Source organism: Mobula hypostoma, chromosome 1 (assembly GCF_963921235.1).
Source record: "Mobula hypostoma chromosome 1, sMobHyp1.1, whole genome shotgun sequence".
Lineage (NCBI taxonomy): Eukaryota > Metazoa > Chordata > Chondrichthyes > Myliobatiformes > Myliobatidae > Mobula > Mobula hypostoma.
Window position 1 is genome coordinate 108,197,133 of NC_086097.1, and position 22,266 is coordinate 108,219,398.

Genomic DNA, 22,266 nt, shown 5'->3' on the forward strand with positions numbered 1-22,266 from the left:
ATGTGTGCAAGACCAAAGAATTTATTGTAGACTTCACAAAGGTGAAGTCAGAAGAACACGCACTATTCCACATTGAGAGACCAGCAGTGGAAAGGGTGAGCAATCTGACTGGTTGCATCCCAAGCAAGAAAAAATCTGCAGATGCTGGAAATCCAAGCAACACACACAAAATGCTGGGAGAACTCAGCAGGTCAGGCAGCTTCTATGGAAATGAGGAACTGGTGTGATGAGACCACACTCGGGTTAGAGGAGAAACACCTTGTATTCCGTTTGGGTAGCCTCCAACCAGATGGCATATACATTGATTTCTCAAATTTCCAGTAATTGCCCTCCCCCTTCATCATTCCTCATTCCTATTTCCCTCTCTCGCCTTATCTCCTTACCTGCCAATCACCTCCCTCTGGTGCTTCTCCCCCTTCCTTGTCTTCCATGGCTTTCTGCCCTCTCCTACCTAGCCCTTTATCTCTTTAACCAATCGACTTCCCAGCTCTTACTTCACCCTTGCCACCTCTCCCAGTTTCACCTATCACCTACTACCTCGTACTTCTTCCTCCACTCCCCCTACCTTCCTACACTGACTTTTCATCTTGTTTTCTCCTGTCCTGCTGAAGTGTCTCGGCCTGAAACATCGACTGTTTACTCTTTTCTATAGGTGCTGCCTGGCCTGCTGAGTCCCCCTGAACATTTTGTGTGTGTTGCTTGGTTGCTTCACTGTCTGGTGTGGAGGTGCCAATGCGCAGGTTTACAAGAGACTTCAGAGGGTGGTAGACTCAGCCATTTGCATCATGGACAAGAGCCTCCGCGCCATTGAGGACATTTTCAAAAGGCCATGCCTTAAGACGGCAGCATCCATAATGATGGTCCTTCACCATCCAGGACAAACCCTTTTCTTATTATTACCATCAGGGAGGAGGTACAGGAACCAGAAGACACACACTCCATGTTTAGGGATGGTTTCTTCCCCCCGCCATCAGGATTGTAAATGATCCATGAACCGCGTATTCTACCTCGCTATTCCTCTTTTGAACTACCTATTTAATTTTTATTGTAACTTGTAGTAATTTGTTATGCCTGCACTGAACTACTGCCACAAAATTAACAAATTTTCACGGTTTATGTCAATGATAGTAAATTTGATTCTGATTCCAACATAGAAAGAGAAATCTTTTTAAACTGCTGCATGATTTCACTGCACATTAGAAAGCTCTTCCAAGACATCAGCTATTTCAGTTGGCTGTTGAGTGGTTTGATCATATGGAGCAAAACACCTAAAAGAAAGTTTGCATTTTCTTTTGAATTTTTCTGCTGTAACTTAATTTCTGATGTGGATTGGTTTAATTAAAGTATCAAGCTGTTTTTTTCCTTCTAACCACGTCCAAACTTTGATAGTGCAATCTCCGTAGACCTGAATTGTGATTAAACCTTGCTGGTGTGTGCTTTTTCAAATCCAATGCCTGCAGTTAAGCCTTCTGGCATTTTAATTATCAACAGCTGTACTTAACAGGAGAATCAGTTTGCCATTTAAAATCTTAACTTTTCACTTTCTACCAGTTTTGTACATCTTTTTTAAGTTGGAAGGAAAACATGGACAGATACAAGGAATGTTTATTCACCATCAAAAGCAGGGGTTCCCAACCTTTTTTATGCCATGGACCTCTACCATTCACCAAGGGGAACGTTGACCCCAGACTGGGAACTCCTGATCTTGAGTGTTCCTCAAATAGTTCACTGATTTCAATCCAGAGTGGAAATGTTGTAGCCCAGCCAAAATGTCCCATTCTGTATTTATCCAGTGTATCACATCATGATTAAAATAGAATTCATTTTGTGTATCAAATGGGTGAAGGAATGGTTGCTTCTTACATATGGTGACCTCTTCATGTCTACTTTTTAGTAAGATCAGCTTGGTCTGAATGTAACCTCAATCCTGCATATCCATCTAAACCATAGACTTTCACTACCCCCCACACCAAACACATCAAATAGCTATCTACCTCTGCATTAAAATTTCCTGGATTGTGTTTCCATTGCTGTTTTTGGAAAACATCTTGAAAAACTCGTAACATCTCCATTATTTTTGAACAATTCTCAATTCTCTGACAAGGAAACACACTTTCTACAAAAACTTTATCAAGGCCTTCCTCTGGACCTTGTATGTTTCAATCCTGTTCCCAGCCCTATCCCTGTTTTAAACTCCGTACTAAGTCTGTCCAAGCTTTTCCTTGGCAGGCAAATGGTCTGTTCCAGATATGTCCAGTAAATGTCTGAGTGGCAGCCAGCACCTGATAGTGACAGGAATGGGCAGGTGCTTCTGTCGTCATAAACATGAATCCAGGACATTTTTTTTTTAGCTACTTGGTGTCAGGATCAAGGATATTACAGAACAGTTGTTGAGTGAGCTTGGAGGAGGATAGGCATCCGAAGGTTCAAGTTCTTTCTAATGAGAGGCAAAAAAGGGATGAGGTCTTGCATCTTAACCCCCACCACTCAGCATATGCTCTCTTCTCGCTACTGCCATCAGAATGAAGGTACAAGAGCCTTAGGACTCACACCAACAGGTTTGGGAGCAGTTAAGACTTCTCAGCCATCTGGCTCCTGAACAAAAGGGATAACTACACTCAACTTCATTTGTCCAATCATAGAAATGTTCCCACAAGCAACCAGTGGATTCACTTTCAAGGACTCCAACTCATGTTCTCAATATTTAGTGCTTGCTTATTTATATTGTTGTTTCTTCTTTTTGTATTTGCACCGTCTGTTGTCTTCTGCACTCTGGTTGAAAGTCCTAGTTCAGCAGATGTTCACTTCTTCTGTTATAGTTACTGTTCTATAGATCTTTTAAGTATGCCCGCAAAAAAAAACAAATCTCAAATTTGTATATGGTGATATATATGTACTTCCATAATAAAATTTCCTTTGAACTTTGAATTTAGAAAGTTAGACATCAGATTAATAGGCTAGTCCCTTCAGATTGTAACCCCTTGATTACTCCTCCCTTATCCTAGGAATGTTAAGACTGGGAAGAAAATTCTGATTAATGTGTGGTTAAAAAAAGATGGTGCAGAAGGGAAGTCTTTTGGTTTCTGGAACCCTGGGGCTATTTCTGGGGAAGGTGGAACCTGTGCAAGTGGAATGGTTTTCAGCCCAATTAGAACGTATCCAAAATCCTTGCAAGAGCATTTGCTAATGCTGTCAATATCAGTTTAATCTAATTTGATAAGGGAATAAGACATGGAATAGGAAGACAGTGGAAGATGAGAAGCATCCAAATGTAGATATCAGTTATGAATAGGCACGATTGGGAGGAATGCAAGGCTAGATTGCATCTGTGTTATTGTGAAGAAGACAGAAGAATTGAGGGTGTTGATTATTGCTTGGGAATACGACACTGTTGGCATAACGGAGAGATGGTTGAGAGGTGGCAGAATTGTCAACTCAATATTCTAGGGCCTAGAACCTCCTGGGTTGAGTTAGTATTGGAATATTAACCAAGTGTTTCTATACTGAAGGAGGGAAAATATCCTTAAAGGGTCTTCAAATGAAACCAAATGGGTGGAGCTTAGAAATGTAAAGGAAGGTTATCATTTTACTACATTTGTAAGATCAGCTCAGTGGGAGATAGAGCAAATTGTAGAGAAATGTAAAAAATGGGATGATAGTGGCAGTACCTATCAATTTCTTCAACATTAACTAGGGTTATCTTGGATATAGATTAAGAGTTGGCTTTCAGTTCCTCTTGATTTTCACTATATTGTTCCATAATCTTTAGGTTTGTCCCCAATAAATAACTTTTTATGCTGTGAAGTGAAGAAATGTTGGGAGAACAGGAGCAGAAGTAGGTCTATTAGCTCCTCAGATCTGCCTTACCATTCAATAAGGTCATGACTGATCCCGTCTAAGACTCAACAACACTCTCCTGCTCTCTCTACACGCAGCTTGACTCATTTGTCATTTAAATGTATGTTAATCTCTTTCTTGAATACCTTCTATAACTCTACCATCATGCTCTCTGGGATAGAGAATTTCAAAGATCCATGACACTCTGAGAGAAGAAATTCTTCTTAATCTTCATCTGGAATGGATGGCTCCAAAAGGGTTAGCATCCTCCCAACACCCTCCTAAATCTCCTTCAGGGTTTCACATGTTTTCAATAAATTCACCTTTACTCTGTTTATGCACTAAAAAGATAAGGTCCAACCTGCTCAGCATTTCTTTCTATGTCACCACTTTCACTGCAGGAACCAACTGAGTTAACCTTCTCTGTACTGCCTCCTAGTGTATATATATCCTTCCTTAAATATGGAGAACAAAACTGCAGAGTACTTCAGGTGCAGTATTATCAATATCCTGTAAAATTACATCTAACTTCTCTTCTTTAATAATCCTAACCCTTTGCAGTTAAAGTCACCATATCTTTCTCCATTTTCATTACATGCTGCATCTGCATGCTAACTATTTGTTTTACAAATACTGGGATTTCCATAGAATGTTATAGCACTGTACAGGCCCTTTTGCATCAACCTTTTACCCTACTCTAAAATCAATCTAACTCTTCCTTTCCACATAGCCTTCCATTTTTCTGTCATCCACGTATCTCTTAAATGTCCTGAATGTACCTGCCTCTACTGTTACCTGGAAGGGTATTCCACACATCCACCACACTCTAGGTAAACAAAAACTTGCCTTTGACATTTCCCCCCCATATTTTCCTTCAATCACCTTAAAATTATGCCCCCTAGTATTAGCCATTTCCGCTCTATGCACAAAAATTTTGTAATTTGCTCTGCTTTTTGTTCTTCCATCTAAAGTGGATAGCTTCACTTTTATTCCATATTACTGCCAACTTCTTGTCCACTCACTAAACTGATATGTAATCCCTCTGATGGTTCTTTGCATCCTCCACAAAATTTGCTAACCCATCTACATTGGCATATTCACTGAATTTGGCTCCAGTACACTTGCTCACTCCGTCCATGTCATTCATATGCTAGATTGTAAATAGTTGAGGTCCATTACAGATAGACAAATCAAAAATGCCCAACTTATGCAAAGTCTCTTATTTTGTTAGTTAGCTACTCCTTTAACCATGCCAATGTAGCTGCTTGATATGGATCGATAGTGTAGTTAAGAAGGCTTATGCAGTGCTTGCTTTTATTAGTCAAGATATTGAGTTCAAGAACCAAGAGGCTGTGTCGAAAATTTATAGAACCCTGTTTAGGCTATATCTGGAGTATTGCATACAGTTCTGGTCACCCCACTATAGGAAGGATATTGAGGCTTTGAAGAGGGTGCAGAAAGGTTCACTAGGATGCTGCCTGGTTTAGAGAGCATGTAATATCAAGAGAGGCTGGGCACACTTGGGTTGTTTTTTATGAAGTGGTGACTGAGAGGAAATCTGTTGGAGGATTGTAGGAGGCATAGATAGAGTAGACAGGCCGATTCCTGTGTTGTACTGTTCTAATATATTCATAATCCTGCATACTTTCATCTTGTGCGGTAATATTTTGTGTGGAAATGCCTTCCCTATTGCCTTCTGGAAATCTACTATTACATACTAAATCTATTGATTCATCAGTATGCCCTATCTTAGTGTGGCAGATTTGTCAAATCTTATTTCCATTTCATAAAACCATGTTGATTCTGTTTGTCTTATGAATTTGAAAATGACCTGCTATTACCTCCTGTATAATGGATTCTAAAGTTCTTACAAAAGATGAGAACGTTATGGAAACAATTTGATTTAAGGCACAGACATTCTCCACAGCAAAGACATTCTCAGAAAACTGACCCCATTTTATGCATAGATATCATCTGCGTAGAGCAACTGAGAGTGGCAGTGGTGGAATACATGTTGGTGAATTGGTTGTTCCAATGTCATAAGGGCAGCTTTATCGGGTCATAAAGAAAGCTTTTGGCACATTAGCCTTCATAAATCAAAGTACTGAGTACAGGAGATGGGATGTTTTATTGAAGTTATACAAGACACTGGTGAGGCCTAATTTGGAGTACTCTGTGCAGTTTTGGTCACCAGCCTACAGGAAAGATGTAATCAAGTTTTAAAGAATGTCGAGAAAATTTACAGGGATGTTTCCAGGTCTGGAGGACTAGAGTTATATGGAAAGACTGAATAGGTTAGGACTTTATTCCTTGGAACGTAAAAGACTGAGAGGAGATTTGTTAGAGGTATGCAAAATTATGAGGGGTAAGGAGGGATTAAATGTAAGCAGGCTTTTTCTGCAACTGAAGTTGTGTGGGACTACAACTAGAGGTCATGTGTTAAGGGTGAAAGGTGAGAATTTTAAGGGATACATATGGGGAAACTTCTTCACTCTGAGGGTCGTGAGAGTATGGAATGATAAGCCAGTGCAAGCAGTGCATGCAAGCTCGATTTCAATGTTTAAGAGAAAATTGGATAGATACATGGATGGTAGGAGTGTGGAGAGCCATGGTCCCTGTACGGGTCAATGGAGTAAGCAGTTCAAATGGTTTGGCACAGACTAGATGGGCCGAAAGCCCTATTTCTGTGCTTTAACTCAACTTTGCTGGTAGAGTCATAGAAAAGTACAGCAATGATGATACCAGCTGTGACCTTTCTGGATGGCAATTAATGCTTGAATTACCATTTGGAATATCCTGCTTTTGGTTCTTCCATTTAAAATGTTATATGAGATTTACCTTTATGTTCCCAGGTATTCATCTTTCACTGATGGTGAGCATTATTGCCTTAAAGCAAAAACTGCCCTCAATAAATTGCAAATAAATATGAGTTCCAAATGCCATACTAAAAAGTAATAAATTCAGAGAGTAAGCCTTCCAGAGTTCAATTTCTGAAGAAAGAATGATTGTGTTCAACACTGAACCATCAGCTGTGTGTAAACCTGCAAGCAGGGCTAAAGGGGATGAAGTGATAACAATCTGATCAGATCAAACAATTAGTGTGAAGGTAAAAATATTCACAAAACTAATAAACAGTCATAAAGTCATTTAATTGGACAATTATGACATTAATTTTTTTGTAAGTTATAACTTATTGATTTCACATATATTTAGTACATATTTAGAAATTATACTATTCACTGAACTGAGCTGAAACTGAACATTCCTGAACTTTCACTGACTTTGAGGTTTGATATTTTACATTGTTTCTTTTCACTCATTTTTTTTGTCATTTGCGTGATTTGCTCATTTTTTTTTGCGTATTGAGGGTTTGATGTTTCTCTTTGAATAGATTCAATAGTTTTCTTTGTTTCGTGGCTATTTGTGGGAAGATGAATCTCAGGGTTGTGTACTGTATGCATACGTACAGTAGCTCAAAATACTAAATAAATGTGTCATCTTTAACTTTATGTCTTTTGGAAATCAGGTCATCTTTTACTCGCTTAGCTATTCACAGTCACAGAAATTTTGAGCGGGGTGCCTAAACTTTTGCATACCACCGTACTTTGATAATAGATGTACATTGAATCTTTTGAATCTTTGCAGCAATATCTTTCCTTATCCTTTCACAGATTAAAGAAAAAGTCCCAGTCAGTGGACATGACTGCTGCTGGATATGGCAGTCCAATGGCAGTTCCTGATCCATCACCACAAAGTGATGTGGTACCAGCTGTCCTCAAGACAACCAGGTCAGAAGAGATGCAGAACAATGGTGCCAACACACAGAAACGTAATACTAAACGAAGCGAGCTCCACAGATATTATACAATAGGTAGGTATTGTCATGTTTTGTCCAAGTGCAGATGTAGCAAAACATAAATATTCCTCTTGGCAATACCTATGAAATATGGAATGTAGATGTTAAATGATATTAGAGGTATACATATATTCAAGTTTTTTTGTGGTTTAATTACACCTTATCCTCATTATATGTGAGTGATACATGCCTCGAAGTTGACACATAATGTGAATAATTATTTAAATGGAGAAAATAGGAATGCATTCCAGGGGGCTTCCTAAATATGTTTTATCTGTAATTTATTCACATTTTCATACCAATACGACACAAAAGCAATACTACAAGACAACATTTGTATTATATTTAATCAATTTAAGGTAATATTCAATGTAATAAATCATAGACAGTTAACATCCTCTGGTGTACTGTACTCACCAACAGTGGCAGGTGTGTTGGCTCTGGGAGATGAGTGGTTATTGTGGTGTCGGGCAGCTTTACATGGATAAGGTGGATGGTTGTGGTTGTCAGGATCATATCAAGCACAGCAAGGGGTGAAGGAAGACTCACAGAACCCTTAGAACTGCCAGCAGAAGATTACAGTGATTTGAATAAAGTGGTGAAGGTTGTTTGCTTGACAGCATTTTGTTTTTCAGCATAAATTTGCTTGTAGAGAAGAAGGGTTGACGGCAGGGAACAACTGAAATGCTGACTCCGTTCTAAACTTGGGTCCATGTCCGTTGCCATTTGTGCCAAGTGTTCCAACTTCCACCATTCCCTCACCGTTGGTAAACTCCCGGGATTTGCAAAATCGTCGGTTGCTTGCAGCATCTGAGAGATAGTTCGCCGTAAAAAAATATACATACCCCTTTAACGTGGATCACAACGGTCAAGTGGTTGAATCAGCAATGTTGTGTTAGGTGGCAGGAAACGCACTGTTATGTTAGGATGAATGCTGTCCAAATGTTTAGGATGGGCTGGCACATTATCAAGCAACAAAAGAACTTTAAAGGCAAGATTCTGTTCCCAGCAGTAGCGTCCCAGAGCTGTGTTACCTTCAGCTGATGCCACACTGTTCAGAATTTCCAACTTTTTTTCAAGTGTTAAAGCCATTCTCTGCCGCTCGGCTGACGGCCCAAGACGTGACATCAGATGCTTAGGAGGCATTGTTAAATATTTCAAGCACAAAATCACTGCACCATAGGTAAAGCCAACAAAAGTTTAAGATCGCGCATCCACACCATGTGAAAACCAGTGAGAGTGGCGGGAGTGAAATTGTGAGGCACGCGCACCTGACTTGTATTGGCGGGAAAGCGGTGCTGCTCGCATAACTGTGAATTTTGGACGCATATAATGAGACATTGGTAGAAATAAGTTCCTCGCATAACTGTGAATCCGCATAGTCTGAAGATGCATATAACAAGGATAGGGTGTAGAAGATGATTCACTGGCTTGCTTGTTGGTTACCATTTTTTATGATAAGTCTCATAATTTTGTAGCAACACACATAAAAGTTGCTGGTGAACGCAGCAGGCCAGGCAGCATCTCTAGGAAGAGGTACAGTTGGAGTTTCGGGCCAAGACCCTTCGTCAGGACTAACTAAAAGAAGAGCTGGTAAGAGATTTGAGAGGGGGAGGGGGAGATCCGAAATGATAGGAGAAGACAGGAGGGTGAGGGATGGAGCCAAGAGCTGGACAGTTGATTGGCAAAAGGAGATCCCAGTGGCCACACATTGTGAGTTGGCTGGGGTGACATACTGCGTCCGGTGCTCCCGATGCGGCCTTCTATAGATTGGCGAGACCCGACGCAGACTGGGAGATTATTTCGCTGAACACCTATGTTCTGTCCGCCAGAGAAAGCAGGATCTCCCAGTGGCTACACATTTTAATTCCACATCCCATTCCCATTTTGATATATCTGTCCATGGCCTCCTCTACTGTAAAGACGAAGCCACACTCAGGTTGGAGAAACAACACCTTATATTCTGTCTGGGTAGCCTCCAACCTGATGGCATGAACATTGACTTCTCTAACTTCCGCTAATGCCCTACCTCCCCCTCGTACCCCATCCGCTATTTATTTATTTGTATACATACATTCTTTTTCTCTCTCTCCGTTTTCTCCCTCTGTCCCTCTCACTATACCCCTTGCCCATCCTCTGGACTTCCCTCTCCCCCTTTTCTTTCTCCCTAGGCCTCCTGTCCCATGATCCTCTCATATCCCTTTTGCCAATCAACTGTCCAGCTCTTAGATCCATCCCTCCCCCTCCTGTCTTCTCCTTTCATTTCGGATCTCCCCCTCCCCCTCCCACTTTCAAATCTCTTACTAGCTTTTCTTTCAGTTAGTCCTGATGAAGGGTCTCAGCCCGAAACGTCGACTGTACCTCTTCCTAGAGATGCTGACTGGCCTGCTGCATTCACCAGCAACTTTGATGTGTGTTGATTGAAATTCCAGCATCTGCAGATTTCCTCTTGTTTGTGGTTTTACAATTGATGTTATTCTTGGGTGGATATGGTATATTTACTGCTAAACCTACATTTATCATTATCAGTGTTATCAGTTTATAGCAAATTGTCTATTCAGTGATTCAATTGAGAAACAAAATTGGGTTATTATATCTGAGTTTCTGTAAACTCCAATTCATGTATCATGTACAAATTCTTCAATTAGTTTTTAAGTAAAGTAAGATTGGGTAGTCTGCTCAGGCCTCCAGAATAATATAAAAATACACCTCTCTGGCAGTGAAATAACATCTTGTCTTAAGAAATATTGTGGACAGTTTGGCTGCACATGCAGTAATTTGTCATCTGTTGATTCAGGGTGGCCTGTAATGATGAATGAAATGCCCTGAATTATTACCCTCAGTCTATTGTACCTATATTACCTGTATCCCTTGCACAGGGCCAATGTTGCTTTCCCCTTGCTGGTTCAGAATCTACAGTCCTTATAGAAATCAATTGGTCTTAGATTGTGTGCCTGGTTTTGCCTGGCACAAAGCCCAAGAAATTGCTAAGGTCCATCAAAGGAATGGAATAACAGTTTTGACTTTCTAATCTGACAGATCTTTGCTTGGCAATCCTTTTTTTTTAATTTTATTTTTATTTGGATAAGGAGTTCACAATTATCATGTACTTTTTTCACACATATAACCTTTTCCATTTTTTTATATGTATAAAACTACAATTATTTATACATTCTTAAGTACACATTGAGATGATATAAAAGGAAAATAAACATTTAAATAGATAATTATGTACTGTGGTAAATCTAACCTATTAGGCTAAGTAATGAAATTAGTTGTTAAGAAAAATGGTAATAATAGTTTCCATACAACCCTTCTGGACCATTTCCACTGGTCCAAAATGTTGCATACAAGCCTATATACCAACCATTGTAGGTGTTTATATCCCAATTTGTTCGTGCTTGTTCCTGCCCGCAGACATAATTATCCAATCCCTATGTACTTATTTACTTAATTTTTTCATTTTTTTTTATCCCTTTCCCAAATCTTTCCCTTTACTTGTGTTAATTCTCTATTTTCCAAAAAAAAACAACAAACATTTAGACTAGGGGTGCTTACGTTAGCAATATTACTGTGTTGATGAGAAGAGCAATATAAATCATTAGGAGAGTCATCTAAAGTCTGCTCGCATTGGGGTTATATATTCAATCCATTTATTCCAGATTTGATAAAATGTTTCTTTTTGAGTTCTCAGGGAGTAGTTCAACTTTTCCATTTTAAATATTTCCAAGATAATTTCGTACCAATCTTCTAATGTAGGTGGTATTGGATTTAGCCATTTTCTAGTGATTGATTTCTTACTTGCCGCTAAGAGGGCCTGCAGCAACTTTATATCTTCCTTCTGTTCAAGGAACAATACATGCCCCAAATAGAGCGTCTCAAAGTTCAGAGGTATCTGGGACCTAAGTACCTTAACTAATGTTCTATGAATACCTTCCCAAAATAGACTTAATTTAGGGCAATCCCAGAAAATATGAAAATGATTTGCCTCCTTGGAGCCGCACCTTCTCCAACACATCACATTTGTATCTTTATATTTTTCCTGATATGGGGTTTTTCCAACAATGTTTTCTCCAAGTCAAAGAATTAGTCGAGAACCATTGAAAGCTGCAGATTTTCCCCCAAGCCTCCTCTGAAAGTACCAACCCCGCTTCTTTCTCCCACTTCTTTTTAATATACAGTGTATTTACATTTTTAGCATGGGAGAGTGCATTATATAGGCGAGAAACTGATTTACTAGGTATTGAACTGCAAGCCGAATTCAGAATCTTGAAAAATTCTAATTCTACTGTTGATAGGTCTGTATATCTACAACTCTGGTTAACATAGTTTCGTATTTGAAGGTACCTAAAAAAGTCATTATGTTCTAGGCCATGTTTGTCCTGCAGGATTTGGAAACTTTGTAATACTCTTTTATCTATAAATGAGAGGTAGGTTGTAAGACCTTTCTTTATCCATAGCTCAAATCTTTTATCTCCTCTGTTGGGAAGGAATTCGGTATCATATGCACACCATCTAAAGAGTTTTAGCATGTTATTAATTCCACATGAATTAACCACCTTCTGCCATACTTTTAATGTAAGATTTATCCAAGCATTATTAAATTTTTCCAACTGGGCCATCAATCCTTTGTCAGCTATTGAGGCCTGAAGAGGAAAACTGTCAACTAATCCAAATTCTATTTCCTTCCATCTAGCCTTATATTCCCTATTACACCAATATAACAGAGGGGTTATCTGTGAGGCATAAAAATAATTTCTCAGGCAAGGAAGAACCATACCTCCTCTTTCCTTCCCTAACTGTAAGGTGTTATATCGAATTCTAGGTTTCCTTCCTTGTCAAATGAAGCGGGAAATCCATTTGTCCCATTCCCTGAATTGATTATCATCCACCTCCACTGGTAAAGTATGGAAAAGATATAATAACCGAGGAAGAATATCCATTTTTATAGTATTTATCCTTGAATTTAAACTTAAAAAGGGGATAAGATTCCATCTATGCATATCTGCTTTTATCTCTGAGATTAATGGCCCATAATTTACCTGTGACAGTGTTGAAAGATCCTTCGGCAGGGTTATTCCTAAATATTTTAATGATTTAGCTTCCCACTTAAGATCAATCCTGAAGTTAAACTGCTGAACTCTGCCATTTCCAGTAGGATCCCTGACAGCATCTACTTGGACTGAAGCTGATACAGTATCTATATTTGTTCACAGTAGATCAGACTCTTTTGTGAAGGTGCATGTTAATTTTATGAATGGAAAGATTATGTGACTGAATTGTTGTAGGATGTAAGCAGACGAGATGAACATATTACAATAAGCTAGGTTTTCAACATTATGGCAGGCATTAACTTTATTAAAGTGTAATTGCTTCCAAAATTTTTGGATCTTTACTGTCCATGCCACCTGTATCTCATTGATGTTTCAATCTCAGCACCCAGCTGTTCATTCCATGATGCTTTCTATCAGACCCAATACAAGCTCCATTGCCACACCCCATCAAGGCTCTAGCAAAATCATGTCACTATGAGAGTGAAGGGTAGACTTGGCAAGTTTAAGGAACCCTGGCCAATAAGAGGTATTGAGGCTCTTGCTAAAAGAAATAAGGAAGCACTGATTGGGTTTAAGAGGACAGGAAAAAGTAAATTCTTGATGATTAATCAGAATCAGAATTAGGTGTATTATCACAGGCATATGTTGTGACATTTGTTGTCATTGTGGCAGCAGTACAATTCAATACATAATTATGTGTGTGAATATATATATAGATAGTAAAGATCTTATATATAATATAATCTTTCCATTCATAAAAGTAGTGAGGTAGTGTTCATAGATTCAATGTCCATTCAGAAATTGGTTGGCAGAGGGGAAGAAGCTAAATCATTGAGTGTGTGCCTTCAGGCTCCTGCCTCTCCTTTCTGATAGTAGCAATGAGAACAAAGATTGACCTGGGTAATGGGGGTCCTTAATGGTGTTTTGGAGAAAATTCATATTGCCAGGGGTGATGTATTTGCATCCTTACAGTGCATTGAGGCAGATAAATCCCCAGGGCCTGACCGAGTATGTCCTTGGACATTGTGGGAGGTTGTGGAACATTGTGCACAGGCGCTGTGAAGCCTTTGTGTAGGTACTTGCTTAATTATTGGCCACTGGTGAAGCTTCCAAAGACTGGAAGGCGGAAAGTGTCATTCCATTGTTTAAGAAGGGTGACAAGGACCTGCCAGGGAACCATAGACTAGTCACCCTGATACCTGTGGTGGATAAGATACTGGAGGAAGTTCTAAAGGACAGGATATATCTGCATTTGGATAGGCAAAGATTGATTAGGAGCAGTCACCATGCCTTTGTGCAAGGGAGGTCATGGTTAATGAATATTATGGAGTTTTTTGAAGAGGCAACCAACATGGTAGATGAGGGTAGGGCATTGAATGTTGTCTATTTGGACTTCAGCAAGGTCTTTGACAAGGTCCCATATAGTAGGCTGTCTGGAAGTTTAGGTCTTATGGAATCTGAGGAGACCTAGTTAAGAATCTCATGGTTACGAAGCATTGTTGGCATGGGCTCGTTGGCAAAAGGATCTCTATCTGTGTTCTATTGTGCTATGATTTTATGGCATCCTTCCACCTGGTAAGACATTTATACCATGATAAATATAGACAAAAACTGTAGCAGAGTTGCTTGCTGTTTGTTCAGTGATAAGCTTGTGATGTTTAACTCCAGCACCAGTGACATCTCATAGAAGAAAAATCAAAAACTCTCCTAAATATTTCATGAATCTGTGCTTTTGGTGTGGGATGCAATGCAAAGGGTGAAAAGCTAAAACTCATCCCGCCAAACTCGTGATCAGTGAGTCCTGTGGTCGATACACGGAGGTCAGTGAAGTCCAGAGGGTAAAGTCAAAGGTCAAAGTCCAGAGCTCAGGAAGTCCATAGGTAGAAAGCCTGAAAGGTCAAAGACTTATGTCGGCAAGTCTAGAGGCAAAGGGACAAAGGTTAGGTCTGTGCATCCAAGCCAGAAATTAGAAGTTAGAGGCCTGACGCCTTTGAGTTTAGGAGTCTGCGGCTGTTGGCTGGAAGGCTGGAGGTGGTTTGTCCTGGGGATGGAGGTGTGTGTGGGAGGGTGGGAAAGGGCATGTTTTGCTGTCGTTGTTGTTGTTGTGTTGAAAATTGTGGGCATGCTATGTTGGCACCAGAATGTGTGACAACTCTTGAGGGCTGCCCCCAGCACGTCCTTGGACACATTTGTTTCAATATCCTGTACATGTGATGAATAAATGAATCTGAACCTGAATCATCCCTGAACTTCAGCCAGGTGAGAGGAGCCTCCACTTTAACCTCTGCGCTCAGCAGAGCAGAGTCAAACAATTACAGTGTCATTTTCATATTCTGTCTTCTTTCTCACCTTTTTTAAGATGCTGAAGTTAAATTGAATCTTCCTATAGTGCCATTGTTAAATCTGAACAGAACTTAAAACTAGAATGTTTAAAGTTCAAAGAATATTTATTAAAGTATGTATCCAATATAAAAGCTTACAGGCAGCCACAAAACAAATAAACCCAAAAGAACCCATTAAGAAAAAGACTGACAAGCACCCAATGTGCAAAGAGGGAAAAAAATGTGCAAACAATAAAAGTAAGCAAGTAGCATTCAGAATGAAAGTGAGTCCACAGACACAAAGCCCGGAGCAGGCCCGCAGCCTCAGCCTCAGTCCAGCACATAGCAGAGAAAGCATCGCTGAGCCCACAGACACGAAGCCTGGAGCAGGCCTCAGCCTCAGTCTCAGTTCAAAGCACAGCGGAGAAAGCGTTGCCCAGCACACAGACACGAAGCCTGGAGCAGGCCTCAGGCATAGGTATCATAGGAATGCTAACATTAAAAAAAAATAAGTGAAACCATTCCATTCAACAGCTGTTTCAAACAAGCACTGACTTTGACACCATCTGGAAGCAGTTCATGTTTTACAGTGTTAATAGGAATTCTAACAATTTCATTGAAGCGCATTGCTGCTTGATGCACCAGTGAATACTGGGTGAAGTCCATTTGAGTGTGAAACAACAAAAAAACAGAATATATTAAGGAGAGAAATATTGGAAATTTGGCATCAGTAGGTACGGTATTTACCTCCCCGACACTCTTAGCAACTTCTATGCCTGCTTCGAGGCATGCACACAGTGCCAGTCATGAAAGCTATCCCACCCGCTTCCAGGTGAGCAGCCACTGTCTGTAATAGCAGCAGACGTGAGAAATACTCTGCAAAAAGTCAGCCCATTTAAGGCTGTTGGTCCAGACAACATCCCAGGTTGAGTACCAGGGAATGTGCCCACCAGCCTACTGACGTCTTCAGAGAAATCTTCAACTCTCATCCAAGTGGCTATCCCCATCAGCCACCATCATCTCTGCACTTTCGGAACTAAACGACCCCCACCTGGAGGCACTGATGCCAATCATCATCATGAAGTGATTTGAATGGCTGGTAATGGCACATATCAAAAACTCCATTCCTGTCGCACTGGACACTCACCGACAGAACCACTCTATGACAAATACCTTGGCATCTGTTGTGCACTTGGCCTTGAAAAACCTAGAAAATAAGGACACACGTGTCAAAATGTTTTTGGATTTCAGATCAGCATTCAACACTACTATTCCACAGAACCTGGTGAATAAACTCCTGCTCCTCAGTCTAAGTGCAGAACTTTGCAATTGGGCGTTGGACTTCCTAACCTGCAGACCTCACCCTGCTCAGTGTATCTGAAGTCCAGGTCAGTGTGTGGGCATTAGTGCTGGAATGTGTGTCAACACTTGCAGGCTGCCCCAGGCATCCTTGGGTGTACTGGCTGTTGACAGAAACAACACATTTCACTGTATATGTGATAAATAAATAACTGAATTGCATCTAATGGACAGTCCTCAGATCGTCAGTATGTACAACTGCTTCTCCTCAACACAGTCTCTTTCCCCCCCCCCCCCACTGGGCTGTGTGCTGAACTTATTGTTGTATATTTTGCTTACATATGACTGCACATCCAAACTCCCGAGTAATCACCTTGTCAAATTCACTAATGACACGACAGTGGTGGTGCTCATCGTTAACAATGATGCGACAGCCTGCATAGAGGAGGTGGAAGAGATTGAGGCCTGATGCCAGATAAATAACCTCTTCCTCAATGTCAACAAGACAAATGAGATGGTTATCGACTTCAGGAGAACTTGCACCACTCACACCCCTCTTTACAGCAGTGGAAACTGTAAGCAGTTTTGAACGCTTGGGAGTAGACATCACACACAACCTCTCATGGTCCCAGAACACATCCTACATAATCGAGAAACCTCACCAATGCCTCTGCTTTCTGAGGAGGCCGGAGAGAGCCGGACTGTGGAGTACATCAATTTTCACGACCTTCTACAGACGCACAGTAGAGCACATGCTGACAAGCTGCATCACTGCATGGTTTAGGGACCACGCTGCAATGGACAGGAAGGTTCCACAATAGGTAGTCAAACCTGTTCAATGCATTACCAGCATCAGCCTACCCACCATCAAGGATACACAGTATATACAGAAAATGTGCTAGAAAAACACAAGCAATGTCATGAAGGATCCCACCCACCAGGCTCATAGACTCTTTATCCCATCCCAACAGAGAGGAGGCTACACAACATTGATACGAGGACCACCAGGCTCAAAGGCAGTTACTTTCTTCAAGCAGTAAAGCCGATCAACATCGCTACCCAGTGACTCACCCCATCAGAACCCCCACCACCACTACTTTACCATTTCCCATTAGAGTCACCTTACGTACAGACACTACTGGACGTTGTGTCACTTCATGTACATACAATCAATCTATCTATATAAGCCACCTCATGTATTTATAGTTATTGTGTTGTTTTTATTGTTGCGTTCTTTTTATCTTCCTGTGTTTTTTTTTGTGCTGTGTCTGATCTGGAGTAACAGTTATTTTGTTCTCCTTTATGCAAGTGTACTGGAAATGACCTTAAACAATCTTGAATTTCTGTGCAACTCCCTGAGATGATGTGCATTAGTGCCAGTGAGGTTGATCGGCCCAATCCTTGCTCTTTTTCCTGATTCATCTCCACAGCTTGGTTTCTAGATTATTGGAAAAGGGGAACTGGGTACCTTTGCAGAAATTCAGGAGCTTCATTGGTGACACAGGATGGCATTGCAATCCCTAGACTTGCTTATTGCCTAATATACAAGAGCCAAACTCAAAAGTGCTTCCATGGGTGCTGGACATTTTTATCATAACAAAGATACTGTTGTTTAGTTGTGACCCAAAGTGATAATCATAGGCAAGGTGCAAGACCACCAAAGCCAAATGTAGTCTGTTTCCAAATTTTACAAGGTCAATGCAAATTGATTTTGAATGTGAGAACATTCTGGCTTAAATGGTAAAACTGAGGCAAAGTAATGCCAATGCTGATTGTAAAATAAATGCACAATATGTTGGAAATACTGAGCACCGCATGAACCATCTGTGGAAAGAGGAACAGAATTAATGCTTAGAATCAGAATCAGGTTTAATATTAATGGCATATGTTATGAAATTTGTTGTCTTTACAGTAGTAGTGTAATGCAATACATAATAATTGGAAAAATGTGAATTACAGGTAGTACATAATGAATATCAAATAGTTAAACTATTGAGGCACTGATCATGTGGATAATCAGAGACTTTTTCCCAGGGCTGAAATGGTTGCCACAAGAGGACACAGGTTTAAGGTGCTGGGGAGTAGGTACAGAGGAGATGTCAGGGGTAAGTTTTTTACTCAGAGAGTGGTGGGTACGTGGAATGGGCTGCCGGCAACGGTGGTGGAGGCGGATATGATAGGGTCCTTTAAGAGACTTTTGGATAGGTACATGGAGCTTAGAAAAATAGAGGGCTATGGGTAAACCTAGTAATTTCTAAGGTGGGGACACATTCGACACAACTTGGTGGGCTGAAGTGCCTGTATTGTGCTGTAGGTTTTCTATGTTTCTAACTAAGTAAGTAGTGTGAAAATAGAAATTACAGAAAGTGGTGAGGTAGTGTTCATGGGTTCAATGTCCAATCAGAAATCAGATGGGAGAGGGGAAGAAGCTGTTTCTGAATCATTGAGTGTGTGCCTTCAGGTTTCTGTACCTCTTCCTGATGGTAGTGTGAGAACAAGATGCGACCTGGGTGATGTAGGCCCTTAATGATGGACGCTGCCTTTTTCGAGGCACCACTCCTTGAAGATGTCCTAGATGCTACAGAGGCTAGTGCCTCCATGGTATCCAGGACATCCAGGAGGATGTATGACCCTTAATGATATGAATAGTTTTGTAGCTCATTAGCTAATTCATCATAAAGCCTACCTTCCTTTTGTTATCAGATCCTAAATGTAAAACTATGTCAAGCAGCTCCATGTGCTGTTCAGTGGTACCTTCCTTGTTATACAAGATACGCTGTATATTGAGATTTAAAACACTGCCATTTTCCTAGGATATTACATATATAATTTTTTGCAGTGTAATTTCCTTTTTTCCATATATAGAACATAGGATAGTACAGCACAGTACAGGTCCTTCGGCCCACAATGTTGTGCCGACCCTCAAACACTGCCTCCCATATAACTCCCCCCCCCCCTTAAATTCCTCCATATACCTGTCTAGTAGTCTCTTAAATTTCACTAGTGTATCTGCCTCCACCACTGACTCAGGCAGTGCATTCCACGCACCAACCACTCTCTGAGTAAAAAACCTTCCTCTAATATCCCCCTTGAACTTCCCACCCCTTACCTTAAAGCCATGTCCTCTTGTATTGAGCAGTGGTGTCCTGGGGAAGAGGCGCTGGCTATCCGCTCTATCTATTCCTCTTAATATCTTGTACACCTCTATCATGTCTCCTCTTATCTTCCTTCTCTCCAAAGAGTAAAGCCCTAGCTCCCTTAATCTCTGATCATAATCCATACTATCTAAACCAGGCAGCATCCTGGTAAATCTCCTCTGTACCCTTTCCAATGCTTCCACATCCTTCCTATAGTGAGGCGACCAGAACTGGACACAGTACTCCACGTGTGGCCTAACCAGAGTTTTATAGAGCTGCATCATTACCTCGCGACTCTTAAACTCTATCCCTTGACTTATGAAAGCTAACACCCCATAAGCTTTCTTAACTACCCTGTTAGGCAACTTTCAGGGATCTGTGGACACGTACCCCCAGATCCCTCTGCTCCTCCACACTACCAGGCATCCTGCCATTTACTTTGTACTCTGCCTTGGAGTTTGTCAATTCCAAAGTGTACCACCTCACACTTCTCCGGTTGAACTTCATCTGCCACTTCTCAGCCCACTTCTGCATCCTATCAATGTCTCTCTGCAATCTTCAACAATCCCCTACACTATCTACAACACCACCAACCTTTGTGTTGTCTGCAAACTTGCCAACCCACCCTTCTACCCCCGCATCCAGGTTGTTAATAAAAGTCAAGAAAAGTAGAGGTCTCAGAACCGATCCTTGTGAGATACCACTAGACACAACCCTCCAATCTGAATGTACTCCCTGCACCATGACCCTCTGCCTTCTGCAGGCAAGCCAATTCTGAATCCCCCAGGCCAAACTTCCCTGGATCCCATGCCTTCTGACCTTCTGAATAAGCCAACTGTGTGGAATTAGATAAATTCATAGTATTAGACAAATTCTTAATGTTTCCTGAATGTCTGGACACAAGATAAGAGTGACCCTGGCAAGAATATCCATCACTATTATCCATCACTAATGATTCTGGACAAGATATTCAGGAGCCGCGTTTTTTTCAAATCGTTGCAGTTGGTGAGGAATTTTTACCCGGCCAATTTATTTCCAGAATTGGATGAGAAATTGTAGCCAGTGGTGTTTTGAGGTCTGCCTTCTTTGTTCTATTCATTGGTAGAGGTCACTGATTTAGGAAGTGATGTCAAAGGACCACTGACAAGTTATAAATGCATCTTATGAAAGGTAAACATTGCAAGTTTATTGCCAGGAACTTTGGTTACAATACGCTTGGCAGATTCATCTTATTCATTAAAAGGGTTTGTAAATTGTTGAGGTCCAACATATGATTTCTTTGGCACGCTACAAGTTACAACCTGCAACCTGAATAAATACAATTATCCCAACTCTGCTTTATGTTTGTTAGCCAAACCTCTGTGGTGTTCAGTACATTCACTTTATATACCCTACCCTGCTTGTTTGTAAAATGTTTCCTTGTCAAAGATTTGCCACATTGACTCTGCTGAGCTATATTTCGATTTTTTTAATGTCCCACTACTACTATTTGCAAAATGGTGGAGAAGTCCTGACCTGGTCAACTGCTGTGCAGTCCGCAGGTATTGTTCTGCAGGTACTGTAGGTCATCTCCTCAATGTCTTTTCTACCTCTCAACACCACCAATCATCTACTTCTCATCCCAGATGGTACCACTATTATTGGAGACTTTCCTTATATCCCTACAGTACCACCAGTATTTGATTTTCACTCTGCTGACTCGCTTCCATCACCAGCCTAGTTCTTGATCACCACCACCAACCTACTTCACATCTACCAAACATCCACTACCAGAAATTCTCATCCCACCACCACCATCCTTCCTGGGAGCTCCATTCCACCATGTCTCCTAACCCAATCCTCACCACTACTAGCCTCTTGGACAATCTCTGCTCCAGCTACCATCGGATAGAAGGTACACAGTGAAGTCCCATACAACCATGTTCAAGAACAGCTGGTACCTTCAATAATTCAGTTCTTAAACCAACCAGCATAACCCTTATCACTACAGTTTAACAGGATTATAACTAGTTTTATCACTTTGCACTGAAATGGACTTCATTCTTTTTCTTTTTCTATTTGTGTTCTTTCTTGTAAAAGTTGAGTATAATCTATGTGTAATTTGTTTTTCTGTCGGATACTTTGTGTCTGAGATGCTGATTTGCATTTAGTTGTTCATTTCACTTATGTGTAAATATATTTGTGCATACACTGCAGCAATAAACCTGACTTTAATGACTTTGACTTTGATGGCTTTGGACGCTCCCTCAGAAGTTTCAACGAGGAGCACTCTATGATGTTCTCCTTAATCAGAAGTATACCTCTGCTTCCTCTTGTTTCTCCAACTCTATTCTGTCTACAGCATCTGTACCCTGCTTCTTGTGCTGTCCCTCCCTTAGCCATGTTTCTGTAATATCCCTGACCTGAGTTCATCTGCCTTACCTGTCAGATCTCTGCATGAAATAAATGCAATTTAATCCAGCAGACCTTCCTGCTCCTTGTCTGTCTTGTTTACTAATGTTACTGTCATTGAATTAGATCTCAACTTCTAGCCTCTCATCTGTCTCAGTTCTGCTTTGGATTCCCTCGCCACGCTGCCAATGTAGTCTAAGCCCTCAGTTGGATTAGGGTCTATTGCTATTTAAATTTATTTTCTAGTATCACTTCTTTATGCTTGCTTATATGTTTGTATAGGCACCAGTTTGCTTGTAAATTTTCGATAGGTTTTTTGAGTGATGTGTCCTATAGTTGATACTGTACTTCTGTAGTTTCCTTGTCTGTAA

General features: G+C 40.7%; 1 protein-coding gene across 2 annotated transcripts in view; it reads left to right on the plus strand.

Moving 5' to 3' along the window:
• Window positions 1-22,266, plus strand: part of LOC134349800 (oxidation resistance protein 1-like) — a 568,100-nt gene that overhangs the window by 129,887 nt on the left and 415,947 nt on the right. For both annotated transcript variants that reach the window (XM_063054685.1, XM_063054693.1), the window contains exon 3: window positions 7,509-7,708. In XM_063054685.1, coding sequence (XP_062910755.1) covers window positions 7,509-7,708 — 200 coding nt within the window. The remainder of the gene's footprint in view (window positions 1-7,508; window positions 7,709-22,266) is intronic.